We start from the raw sequence: 14,131 nt of genomic DNA, 5'->3' as shown, positions 1-14,131 counted from the left end.
GAAGATTTTGAAATAGTAGGTAGGTAATATTATTACGCCAATGTATGACCGAATGTATCTCTAATACCACTATTGGTATTTAAATAGTTGATAGTTGATATAAGATAGTTTTAGAGAATTGTTTAATAAGAAAGCTATAGAATTTTAATATGTCATCAATTACAAAGTACCAATTGCTTATTTATAGGCTCAAGTCACCAACCTCTCAATGATGGTGAATGTTTCTAAATTATTTTAGTTCTTTCTAAATATTTCATGATAGTTTAATATCATAATAGTTCGAGATTCCTCTAACATTTTCATACACATTATATCTAAGTGAATTCTAAAAATTTGTAGCAATTTCAATAGTTTCGGCACACCTTATACATATTTAAGACAAATCTTACACATATCTAAAAGAGTTAAGTATGTATTAAAGCAATGTTATCGATGAAAATTAAAGACAATAATTTTGATTAGGATATTTTTAACTCTCTTTTAATAATAGATGAATCAATAAAGTTCAAATAATAACATATATATGCAGTGTCTTGTGTTTTTGACATTATTGGTGTCGGAGAGTCCGTGTCAAGTTATGTCTTAACGTTTGTGTCGGAGTCCGTGCTTCATAGATCTCTCACATTTATCACTTCTTTGAACAAGATTAGAAGAAGGACTAAAATTGTGTGACCAATGTAATTGCATTCTCCTTTTGAAATTTACATATTCAAGATGAGTAGGTTTTGAATAGTCCATCTCAATTCACTATAAAATATAAGAAGAGACAGAAGTATTCTTTATTGGAAAATATCTCATCATGGAATATCCTTAATCATTCTACAAACAAAATGAGAACATTATTCAAAACAAGGGCCATTAAATAGGTCACTATACAAATGCAACCTTATGGCTTGTAAACAACTATAGGACTTCTAACAATGTAACGTGGACTTCTCCATATAAGTGAACCTGATAGAATCTCCATACTTGCAATAGATTTTACTTTCACAACCACTTCAAAGCTCCTCTTCTGCATTTTTCTATCAAAACTAAGAAAACTAGGCTTCACCGTGATTTCAACTCCTTTTGGCGATCTAATAGTAGCATTGTAGATAACTGGAACAGGACCTACATTGGTAACTGTTCTTCTAAAAACCGCTGCGCTTTTCTTGCTTTCCAAGCTAAGTTGCATCGTTGGATAGTTGATAGCATCATGGCCAAGTCCAGGAAGTATTGAGGAACAATTTATACGAGAACCAACTAGTGCTGATAAACTTGAATCTTTGTAACCTTCATGGCATAGAAATTGGATATAACCAAAGTCATCCATATCGTAGATTAAACCAGGAGAAACAGCTCTTGTCGGGTTTAGTTGACCAGAACCAAAGGCGAATTCCGCTTCGTTGTTAATTCTTTTACTCATAGGTTTCGCTTCACAAAGATTGTTTAAACAAGTTAGTCGTGTCAAAGTTGTGTGAATCATGAGTATACGAAACAAAAACGTTAGTCTCACCGGTAGTGATAATAGCAGATCTGATTGCAGCAGGAGTCCAATTGGGGTGAAAGGATTTCACATATGCTGCTACTCCAGCAACATGAGGACATGCCATGGATGTTCCGGATATTATAGAAAATTCTGAAAATTGTTTATCTCCTGTCAAACCAGTAAGTGATTTTCTAAGCGTATATGATGCTAAGATGTCGATACCAGGAGCTGCTATGTCAGGCTGCATCATATACATTATAGAACACCTTTCAGTTCATTAAATCGTATGGTTACGATTACATAAAAAGTTCGAAAACTTGCAATTATATATTGTTACCTTGAGGATATGCTTAGATCCCGGATTCGGTCCTCTAGATGAGAATGTAGCAGTAAATGGTGCTTGCACTTTTTCTTCATGACTCTTGTATATTACCGCGGATGGTGATCTTAGTTGAACAAGAAATTCATAAGCTATTTTGGAAAGTTTATGGACATATCATAAGCTGTTTTAAAAGAACAATCAAGAGCATGTTTTTGTACCTTGTAGATTTGATATAATTAGTAACAGTGTCACCTATGCTATGATTGACAACAGTAGCAGGAGCCATGAAAATTTGTGCAACATCGGGATAACTATCGTATCCTAAGACAGCACCAATGCCTCCGATTTCTCTTACATTAGCTTCAGTCCCCCATGATGCTAAGCAGTAAACAAGCTTTCCCTTCACCTTATTTTCCTGTAAGGAGCCTGAGAAGCATGATCTGAAAATTGCATTAAATTGTTCTTTGTTATTTTTCAACAGTTAACTAGGTGTTACTATGGAAAACACAAGGAAAATTACTTGGCATCTTCCTTGCTTTTCGAGTCTTTCGCAGCATCAATCCCGTTAATAATAGGGTACTGGTTTTGTTTTGGATTGAAACAATTAATTCCAATACCCTGCATATCGACATAGTTGAATGTACATATGTTAAATTCATCATCGAGAACATCTTAACCACATGTGTCTGTGTCTGTGTCTGTGTCCGTGTTAAATTCATCATCGAGAACATCTTAACCACATGTGTCTGTGTCCGTGTCTGGGTTCAGTGTCGTGTAGATTAATTATCTAAATTTTTATTTTTTTATTCATATTTAGTCCAAGAATTAAACTTACAGAAACATTTTTTCCACTCCCTAATTGTACAGTGCTCTTGAAAGCTCGATCAATGCCGCTAGCGGCTACCGTGACAATCCATGGTGCATTATTTGTTACAGTTGCCATACTTGGACCATCATTTCCAGCTGATGCAACAGTGATTATACCTTTCCTCATGGCATGAAACGCGCCGATTGATATCGGGTCATGAACATAATCAGAACTTCCTCCGCCTATGGAAATCGATATGACATCCACACCATCATGAATAGCAGCATCAAATGCAGCAAGTATGTCCATGTCTGCGCATCCAGTTGATGACCAACAGACTTTGTAAATTGCCAACCTAGCTGATGGCACGGCGCCGCGTGAAGTTCCGTTGGCCAATCCAAAGAGACTTGCATTTGGTATTAAATCACCTGCTGCTGTTGATGCGGTGTGAGTTCCATGACCATCAATGTCTATCGGGGATAGTATGTCGGATGGATCAGGGTTTTTATCAGCCTTGAAGTATTTGGCTCCTATGATCTTGCTTCAGGTTTCCATAGAGTTTTCATGCAGAAAGAATGCATTAGGAACTAAATTGTTTATGATACAAAAAATGCTTATCGATCGATCAATAATATGTATATTTGAGTTCAGAGTCACCCTTTACTTCTGAGTTTTATAGATCTAATCTTTTTGTTAACATGTTAAGATTCTTTATGTAAAATTGGTAACTTATTCACCAAGAAACAAAGACAATTTACTTGTTACAGCCTGAGAAATTAGCATAGTGGCCACAAGTTCCTTTCCATCTTGCTGGTGGCGGACCTAATCCATCATCTTTGAAGCTTTTCGACTCCGGTGTGATCCCTACGCACAATTATTGAAATAAAGTACCATTTATACAAATATCATATTATTCTCATATTTAAGTACTAGAAGAACATACAGAGAAGAAAATGAAGCTAGGATAAACCTGTGTCCAAAAGAGCAACAACTATGTCGCGTTCTAATTTCAATCTTCTTTTAGCAGTGAGAGGCAAACCAATGAAGTTCCATGATCTTGTTGTGTGTAGCTTACGATACCGGTTTTTAAACACCAAAACAACTTCATTCATGTCTATACATACAAAAAAAGAATTTGAAAAGGCAACAAAATATATATTGTTTAAGCAAATATCGAAGCTAGAGAAAAATGATTCGCACCAGATAACTTATCTGCTTCATGTTCAGATAGTTTTGCAGCAAATGCATTGAAGCTCTCCGTGTAGCTATATACAATCGACTCTTCCGCTTCATGATAGCTAAGTAAAAAATGAAAGAAAAATACAAATCGCTTCATCGAAAAGAATAAGAGAGAAAGAAATGTTCGAGTGAGTTAACGAGATTACCTTCCCTTGACAGAAGATAGAACATTTAAATGAGTCTGATGCGCAATGTCTCTGCTTTCAGGTTTCCCTCCCAAGAAAATAATGTAAAAGTTCTGTAGACAAGGCAAATGATAAATGATATGGTGAAGTTCATATAGAAAAACAAAAGTAAATCTTAAGCTAATAATGAATGAAAATGGAATATGAAATTCAATGCCTTTTGATCGACTCCATGTACCGAAGAACCAATGCTTAACAAGACGAGTAGAAACAATTGAACACAAAGAAAAGGAAAGAATTTGGTCTGTTTCTGCAAAACCATATTTAGTAGTGATTTAAAATGGCAAAAAAATAGACTCTAAGAAGAAGTTTATATAGTATTTTGAAAGTTATCAAATGTTGCATAGGAAAGATTGAGTAGCAAGAAATGTTGATGATAAGTAGAAAAATTATAGAAGTTTTAATGTTACAATTTTCAAAGATACACATCACATCACTATCAAGTATAGTAGAGATATTGCTTTAAAACAAAGAGCACTTCACATTATGAATACCCTATTCCTTGAATTCCAATGCAAGCGTTTTAGCCGTACAATTTACTGATTATTTTGGCTTAATAATTAGCTTAACTTCAAGTTAAATCCAAATTAAACACTCATTAGGAGATTAAATATCAATTAATATTTTTTCTATTTAGTTTTTCTAGGATCTGATTCATCTTAACCAGAGGTTTTATGTTGGAATTCAGCTTTGGATATACCGTAGATTCAGCTCTAAACATGTAGCAGTGTTAAATTTTTTATAAATGAGATAATTTTTCGTCTATTATAATTCATTCAACTCGAGAGATTAGTTTCTGCAATTGCGTGCTGAGACAACTTGATATTAAGAGTTTGAAGCAAACACTACGTGCAACCATAAACCCTAAATGTCCCTCTTCAAACACATCACCCGCCAAAATTTACCCACCGTGTTCTTCCTCACGCGCCACCTCTCCTCCGCCACCACCACCGCATCCAAACTCCACGATCGTTACACTTTCGAACCACCAGATTCCCTCTCTTCCTCTTCTCAAAACCCCAATGAACCACCACCTAAACCCCACACAAAAAAACCCAAGCCTAGGTACCAACCTCCGTCATCACTCGACCGAACCGGAAAAAAACCGATTCGCTCGAGTCTACCGTTCGATTTCCGGTTCAGCTACACGGAGAGCAGCCAAAAGGTGAGGCCAATCGGACTTAGAGAACCGAAATACTCTCCGTTTGGACCGGACCGGATCGACCGGCCTTGGACCGGGGTTTGCGCACCGGCGGTGGATCCAAAGGTGAAGGATTTGGATGGAGATGAAGACCCGAAGTTGGAAGAGGAGAGGAAGAAGAAGAGAGAGCATGTTCAAGGGGATCCGCTTACCAATGCTGAAAGGAAAGCCCTAGTTTTGCAATGTGAAAGAGGAAAAACTAAGCGCCAAGTCAATATGGGTATTAAAATTTTACAACTTTGCTCTTTTTCTGGATAAGCAGCTTAATTAAGCACTTATTATATAATTGCTTATAGAATTGTCATAAGCTGTTTTCATAAGTTCTCTCAATCAATCACAGGAGTGCTTATGATAGGAGATAATTTCAAATGTTTCAATCCAAACATGCTTTGAAAGTAGCTTGCTTCTATGTTAATGTTTCATTCTGTTTAAGAACTATTTATAATCAATGTTTCAAATTGTTGTTGCATTGTGATTCTTGATTCTGAAGAGAAATTTGGTCGAATTGTAGCTAATGTGGTCTAAATTTTGGCTGTGGACACATCGAAATCGTTGGTCGCGGCCTATATTATGGTTGTAGTCCTTGTCGACCTTTTTGTTAAAGTGCTGATTGTAATATCTCTGTAGCACTGATGCCTCTAAAAAAAGACGTGATTGTGTCTGTGTCGGCCACCGACACTTGTGATTCTGTTCAATTTATTCATTTTTTCAAATTATTATTGATGTCGACGTGTATGTGTCGTGTCTGTGTTCGTGCTTCATACATAATCGGTCAATTTTTAATCATTTCAAAATGAAGTGGGAATCCTTAGTGTGCATGTGTGTGTGTCTATGTGAGGTTTGCAACTCTGTTCATGATTGAATTTGATTTGGTTGCAGGGCGGGATGGTTTAACTCACAACATGTTGATTGAAATTCATAACCATTGGAAATATACGGAAGCTGTTAGGATCAAATGCATGGGTGTTCCTACTGTGGATATGAAAAACGTTTGCGCACAGCTTGAGGTTAGTACCAAGTACCAACTATTTATACTCTTTTGATTCTTTCACGTCTAACTGCGAACTACCATTTTGGATTACGTGTCTTTCTTTTGTCTAAACTCATCCAATCGAATAACACAAACATAAGCAATTCTCGTGTTTTTGTTGCAGGACAAAACATTTGGAAAGGTCATTTTTAGACATGGGGGTACACTTATATTATACAGAGGTAGGAATTATAATTCGAGAAAGAGGCCTGTAATTCCTATCATGTTGTGGAAACCTCATGAACCCGTATATCCGAGACTGATTAAGACAACAATTGATGGCTTGAGTATCGAGGAAACAAAAGCAATGAGGAAGAGAGGATTAGCTGTTCCCGCTTTAACAAAACTCGGTATGCTCGTTATACTTACTAATTTCAGTTGCCATTTTACGTTTTTAAATGTTATTGACTTGTAATTGAATTGCAGCGAAAAATGGCTATTATGCTCATTTGGTATCCATGGTCAGAGATGCTTTCCTCGTGTGTGAATTGGTTCGTATAGACTGCCAGGGTCTCGAGAGGAGTGATTACAAGAAAATCGGCTGCAAACTTAGGGTAAAGCCAAATCTCATTTGGTATATATATCATTTCTGGTTTCCGAGTTCTATTTCGCAGGGCTTGATGCTCTAAGTTGCTTCTTTTCAACTATCTTGTGTATTGATGCAGGACCTAGTCCCTTGTATTTTGGTGACTTTTGATAAAGAACAAATTGTTGTTTGGAAGGGGAAGGATTATAAGCACTTGAAGGATGAATACTTTCTTAAAGATCGAGAATCATTTGACGATGATGATGATGGTGGTGGTGGCGATGACTTGCTTACGGACGAGGATGAAGAGCTTAATAACACTAATTTATGAGATTCACACTTCAGTCAGATGTGATGATCTCATATAATCTTACTTTGTTCAAATTGTGACCTTAAATCAGAAGTTACCAAAAGAGAGTGTAATTGGAGCACATATGTACATTTATAAAATTATACTGGTGTAATATTTTCACTATATATAGGGCTTGTTTGGATTAGAATAGTTTAAAACAAGTAGTTGGATTTGAGTATTTGACTAGAAAAATGGAATGTTTAAACTTGCAATTGATTTGCATTGTTGATATTTTATTAGAAAATCAGTTCTGTTCGATTTATTCTTAAACAAAACTTGGGAGCATATTCTTAAGTTTGGTGCACTCACTTATTCTTAAACAAGACTTGGGAGCATATTCTTAAGTTTGGTGCATTCACTTAAAATGTTTATAATTATTTATAACTTTCTTAATCAAGTTGTTATAACCGCAATAAGTGTATTTTAAGGGAAGAACAGCACTAAAAGACGTTTAGATTAATGCTAAATGCATTTAGGTATTCGTTATTTTTTATGGTGTGAATGCATTTTTTGAAATCATGTGAGGTCTTAAAGAAATGAAGTGGCACCTTCAAATTATACCTGGCGACCCTTATTTTTAATTATTTCAAAAATATTCATGAACAAATTGGGGTTGTCCAAGAACGAAATTTCCGGTATTTTGTGAAACTTTCGATAACATACCGAAATTTTGGTAGTTTATTTATAAATTTTTGGTATAATTTTTTGATATAAAAAAAAAAATTATTCTAATAAAATTTTTGAAATATACTGAAATTTTCAGTACAGAAACTTTTAAATTTTCGGTAGTATAAATTTTTCGAAAAATCTGGTATTCCCATAAAATTTCCGATAAATGCAAAAAACAATTTAAATTTTTTTAGGGACATAAGAATAATAGCTTAGCATAGTTATTGAGGGGATAGAAGATATAAGTGTGAGTGATAGATTAATTTCTCTAAAGCTTTTTCTCCAATGTAATAGTTCGGGCTTTTTTTTTAGTTACATTATAATTGACAATTTCTTTATCCACCCTCTGGGGTGAGAACCCCTGCTTAAAATCAATTTCTTTATTCACTATTTTTTCAGAATTCAGAGATGCATTTTCGAAAACACTAAAAAATTGGTGTTTTCGGAGATGCATCTTCGAAAGCACTTGTTTTTCAATTTAAACGTTGGATTTAAATTGTCAGGTGTTTTTTCGGAGATGCATCTCCGAAAACACCCTTCATATACTTTTTCCCTCCTTCACTATTTCATTCATTTTCCTCCAAACAACAACTCAAACCCTCTCCAGAACCTCCATCATTTTCAATCCATCTTTCGTCTCCAAATCGAGTTTCAAGTGGTTGATCATACAAAAGAGGGCATAGAAAGCTACAATTTGAGGTAAATAAACTTCATTTCATCTCTTATTCCACTACATTGTTGCTGATTTGTTGATGAAGAAAATATATTGATAATATAGCTGATGTTGGCACCGACAGTAATTGCGGATATCGAGCCGTTGCCGGTTTGCTCGGAAGAGAAGAAGAAAATCACACTCTTATTCGACGAGAATTATTTCGGAGTTGACTTCGCATAGGGACATATACGACCGACTTTATGAAAATCAAGAAAACTTTGATAAAGTTAATGATTCCCTTGTTCCATCACTAACCGCTCACGCACCGATTTCAAAGTGGATGTCATTCCCCGAGATGGGCCATCTTATAGAAAGTGCGTACGACCGGGTGTGTGTCAATTTGACGAGATTTGTATTTTCGGAGACATTTCTTCTGCTTCATAGTCGCCCACCTTTGGACGCGTCCAGCCGCATCATTTGTATCAGATATCTAAGATCGCGTTACTTTGTGCAAGTTTTTTTGAAACCCGGGTGTCCTATTCCGGCGACCTCTTGTCAGTGGATGACACGTCATACAAAAGAGGTGGACGCTTGGCCGAATCCTTTTTTTGAAAGAATGGCAGAGTTCGAACAAACGATGAAGCAAGAACGAGAGGAAAATAGAGAGAGGTCGGAGAACTTACTTGTTTTAGATTTTTAAGGGCCGATGGATCGTTCGGGGCATTTTAGATTATACCGGATCTTTTTTGTTTTTAATGACCGGATGTGTGTCATTTTTTGTATGTATTGACGTCATGAATGTAAAATCAAACTGATTCAATACATATATAATATACCTATATTTAATGTTGTCAATGATTATGTCATTCTCATTTACTTGTTGTCATTTGGTTCTATTTGTAGAATTTCATAAAACAGACTGCACACAACAAAATGTATTTTTTTCTGTTTTGTTTATGCTTAATTTGGAAATGCACTTCCGAAAATTTGAAGATTCAGGCTTATTTTGGAAATGTATTTCCGAAACTTCCACTGATTGCAAGATAAGGTTTGTTGGGTCATTATTACTCCAAGAAGTCTATAAATAATGAACCTATACATTTTCATCAACGTCAAGCCATAAACAGCAATGACACAAACCTACCCCCACCTTGCTTTTGTATACTTCAGAAGTGGTTACCCGATGTCGTTCCAATTTAGGTTCTCGCGCAACACGCCATTCGCGGATTTGATCTCGACGCTTAACTCTCTCTTGCAATACCCGAAAAATTGGAAGGTTGTCAAGCTTGAGTACCGCTCGCCTTCGCTAAACGACGAGGGAGATGTCCAGTTCATCCCATTTGAAGTCAAGAACGACGAAGATTTAGCGGTTTTGTGGAAAACTTTCAACCGATTTTCTTCGAAGGGTTCGATCGAGTTGGATGTGAAACTTCAAAGATCGGGAGCCGACATTATCAAAATGTTGACCCATCCTCAACTACTCGTGTTTAACAATATGTAACTTTAATTTCATGTTGATATATCTTTGTAATTTCGATTATTTATGATAAATTGAAGCTTTATTCGTTTGTTTATGATAAATCAAAGCTTTATGATAATTTCGATCATGTTGATGCATCATACAATATTTCGGAAGTGCATCTCCGAAATCACTTTTTTTTATGAAAAAAGGTGATTTCGAAGATGTAACTTCGGAAACACCTTTTTTCTGGGAAAAAAAGGTGATTTTGGAAGTGCATCTCCGAAAACACATTTTTTTTCTAAAAAATAAGGTGTTTTCGGAAGTGCATCTCCGAAATCACCTTTTTTTTTTGAAAAAATGTGATTTCGGAGATGCACTTCCGAAATATAGGAGCGTTTCAGGAATTTCGCGCGGGTTTCTAAGAAGGTTAGGGGGTGGATAAAGAAATTGTCTTATAATTTAGGCTTTGACTAATGAAACGGGAAGAATATGCCAGGCACCCCAAGTTGATCTGACACCCTTACATAACCTTTGATTTCACCATAATACTTCCAAACAATTTTTTACACACAAAATCTCATCTGTTGAATTTTTGCAAAAAAACAATGTTTTCTATCGAAAATTTGTTGGAAATACCGAATTTTTACAAGTAATGTTTTATATTAAATTTATGTATTTTTTCTGAATGTTTTGATAGGATACCGGATATTTAGAAAAAACATGTTTTTTTATTGGTTTTTTTGAAATTGTAGGTTCAAAATTTATGGTTTTATACCGAAAATTTAAAAATATCTGGTATAATTCCATATTTTGCCTGCATTTTTATCGAATTTTTCTAAAAACTCGATATGTATGGATATATTCATACCAAATATTTACTAATTTCCAATAAAAACATATACATGTATACCAGATATTTTAAAATTGCTGGTATATGTAAGAATGTGACCAGATAATTAAAAAAACCCAGTAGTTCTATATTTTTTAAAAAAAATTGGGTCTTTTTTTTAATATTGTGAGAAGAGACAAATACGACAAAATAATACCTAGATTGAGCGAGAGCAGTTGTAGAGTGCTTTGGTGGAGGCGGTAGAGATGATGGAGACATTCATTTGGAGACTAGGGCGTGTAGAGTAATCCCACTGTTTCTCATCGTAGGAGGATTGAACAGTCTCATGGACCATATAATCTCCAGCATAGAGTAGGTGGAACTAGTCGGTCTAGAGACCATAATGTTAAGCCAAATGATGTCGTTACTGATGATGTTGAGGCAGAGGCAACTGTTTAAAATGATGCGGAGGTTCATGTTCAGACTGATATGAAGGTTTCTATATTAGCTGATACAGAGATGCCGACTCATAATGATATAAAGGCATATGTTCAGGCTGACACATATGAGGGTTCCTTGTATAGCCCTCTGACCCTACCTTTACTCACTAGGTACTATGATCACATGGCATTTAAGTTATGGAAAAGAGAGAGATGTAAATGTTTTAATGTAAGTTTTATTTATTTATTAGTACTTAATTGAATGTAACTGATAATTTATGTATTATTTGTTACAAGACCGCGCTCCATTGAAGGTCATACTCATGGGACTGAGTTGAAGATATGAAGTTAATATCTTCCAAGTTCATTACTTCAGAACAGAAGTACATCATTTGAAGAAAAGATCAAGAAACTTGTTAAACAAGATTTCAATACAACAACTCTGCAAACAATGCACTGCAAGAAAGACGTTTATACTATTCACAGGCATTGTCTCCCACGTTCTCTGATAACGCTGCAAGCTACAGGAAAAGGAAGTGACGTGTCATCCTATCCAACATCTACTCTTAATACTATCTGTTGGGAAGTAACCGTTGATATTGGAAAAGACTTTTCTATCCTCATAACGCCTTTTTTGAAGGCTATAATAGAAGATCAAAGAATTCAATTAAAGGGATGAGACTGACGCGAATGTTGAAGTTGATATTGAAGCTATGTTAGTTGAAGCTAAACAAAAGGAGAGATAGAAAATATGAAAAGAAATAAAAGAAAGAAGAGAAAGAAGAACACTACAAGATGCTACCTAACTACTGATCAAATACATCTGTGTATAATTATGTAAATGCAAGGAGTTTTTGCTCTTAACTAGCATAACACTTTTGTGTTATTATTTCTTGTACTTAACATTTGTGTAATCTACTTGTAAGAAGTAATCATGTAAACACAATTTTACCGTCAACTGAAGCTTGATTATTCCTTGAGCGACTAAGTGTTAGTCTGTAGACTCAATAAGACTTTGATAGATTGTCATTATGGATAAATCTCATTCAAGGGACCAGATAGGTCAGAATCCTTAAGGAGTCAACAATCATTAAATATCTTAGGGGACCAGGTAGGTCAGAATTCTTAAGAGATCTCTAACATGTTTATCATTGCCTTGATTGTTAGTCACCGGAAGTGAACCAGTGCATTTGTAATCATTTTGATGATGGTGGATTAAGTCATTCTCTAAGGCAAAATCACCTTGACGGGTGAACAATGTAACACCCCAAATTTAGAATTTGTATTGTTTTGATGAATTATAGTGAATAATTATGAATTTCGATGTTTTGATGATGTCTGTTGAGGGTTAGGGGTATATGTCCTTGGGTTGAAAGGGTATTACCTTGGATTAAGTGGTATGTTGAGTTAATTAGTTATATAGCGTTTAACTAGTAATAATATTGTTGGGTTAAATAATTATTTAGTTATATTTATTATATAATGGAGCATTTTATTATTAGAGAATAATAATAATAATAGTAATAATAATAATAATAATAATAATAATAATAATAATAATAATAAAGGAGATAATGTGAGGTGGAGTTAGTAAGGGCATAATAGAAATATCATATTAGGGGTCCTAAGGCTAACTATGTAAAAAGAGGAAAAATGAGAGAATATTCATTATTGTAGTAGTTTTTGAGATAACATGAAAGAAAGAGGAAGCTAGGTCGTGCTTAGCGTGACGAAGCCCGCTTGCAAGAACAAAATAGAGGTCGAGGTATAATCGAGCGCACTTAGCACGAGTTATTGGGACAAAAACTATGATTTTTGCAAAATGATTTCAGAATATGGAAGCTTATATTTTATTCTAATTTTTGAATTTTTTTTTGAAATTTATTGTGCACGTTTGGGTAGGTTTAGAGGGCTATTTGTATTAGGGGTGTTCATGGTTCATAAATTGCACTGAACCAAACCATATTTATGATTCAGTTCAGTTTGCAATAACCACTTCAATAAAAATTAAAATAACTATTAAAATGGTTTCAATTCAATTTCAAATTAATTTAGAACTAGTTTATATTTATAAATCAGTTTATAATCAGTTTGCAATTTTAAGCCAAATTTATAATTTAAACTCTTTTAAAACTAATTTTTTTAATTTCATGAAAAATTAAATTGATACCTAAAAAACAATTTTTTCAAAATATTTATTTTAAAAAAACTTAAGTTTTTTTATTTTCAGAAAAAAATTATTTCTAGATTTATTTATTTTTTTAAAATATTTGAATTTTTTTATTTCAGTAAAAAAAAAAATATTTTTAAAAAATTGACTTTTTTATTTTCGATACAAAATAGAAAAAATATTATTTTCGAAAAAGATTTTTTCAATTTTTTTTGTTATTTCCAGAGCTCTATCCTTGTTCTCTATTTGGCATTTTTTTAGTATAGACTCATGCGCATAATAAATGCTCTACTTTAACATGTTTAAAACTTCAAATTACCAATATATGACCTAACGTGTCATTATTTTTCTTGGACTTTAGTTATACAGTGATACTTCTGTTCATAATTTTTTTTTTATTAAAATTGCGATTCAGATTGTAAGTCTGCCACAAAATATCAAATCTTATTTTGCTTTATATCTTAATTTTTGACAAAATATTTTTTATGAATGTTATCTAAGGAAATAGTATTATGATAGGATTGATGGCTTGAATGTAATAAGTTGCAATAAAAAAATATTTTTTATTTAAAAAAAAGTTTTTTTATTTTAAACATTTTGAAAAAAATATTAATTTTTTATTTTCATAATTTTACTTTTACTCTCAATTGATTTTTTTTATGAGAAACTAATTATATGATTAAACTAATTTATAAATTTTCTGAACCGGTTTTAAATTGAAATTGAATTGTTTAAATTATGTGGTTCAGTTCATTATCCATTTAAGTGGTTTAGT

At 33.9% G+C, this 14,131-nt stretch overlaps 2 protein-coding genes across 2 annotated transcripts; one reads left to right on the top strand and one right to left on the bottom strand.

Moving 5' to 3' along the window:
• Positions 1-761: 761 nt before the first annotated feature.
• On the bottom strand, positions 762-4,367 carry LOC131612070 (subtilisin-like protease SBT4.14). Its single transcript, XM_058883885.1, has 11 exons — positions 4,180-4,367; positions 3,984-4,075; positions 3,799-3,896; positions 3,569-3,712; positions 3,357-3,462; positions 2,626-3,139; positions 2,311-2,408; positions 2,009-2,230; positions 1,806-1,914; positions 1,496-1,709; positions 762-1,413 (listed from the first exon to the last, which is right to left on the bottom strand). Exons 1-11 carry the CDS (start codon positions 4,282-4,284, stop codon positions 887-889), a joined length of 2,229 nt encoding a protein of 742 aa, XP_058739868.1. The 5' UTR covers positions 4,285-4,367; the 3' UTR covers positions 762-886.
• Positions 4,368-4,704: 337 nt separating this feature from the next.
• LOC131612069 (CRS2-associated factor 1, mitochondrial) lies at positions 4,705-7,279 on the top strand. The gene is made up of 5 exons (XM_058883884.1): positions 4,705-5,443; positions 6,103-6,230; positions 6,378-6,603; positions 6,680-6,807; positions 6,919-7,279. The coding sequence occupies exons 1-5, from the start codon at positions 4,891-4,893 to the stop codon at positions 7,108-7,110; spliced, it is 1,227 nt and encodes a 408-aa protein (XP_058739867.1). The 5' UTR covers positions 4,705-4,890; the 3' UTR covers positions 7,111-7,279.
• The last annotated feature ends 6,852 nt before the right edge of the window (positions 7,280-14,131 follow it).

The sequence above is a fragment of the Vicia villosa genome, linkage group LG6, assembly GCF_029867415.1.
Source record: "Vicia villosa cultivar HV-30 ecotype Madison, WI linkage group LG6, Vvil1.0, whole genome shotgun sequence".
Lineage (NCBI taxonomy): Eukaryota > Viridiplantae > Streptophyta > Magnoliopsida > Fabales > Fabaceae > Vicia > Vicia villosa.
The sequence above is the reverse complement of the archived record's forward strand: the minus strand, read 5'-3'. Positions and strand labels throughout refer to the sequence as shown.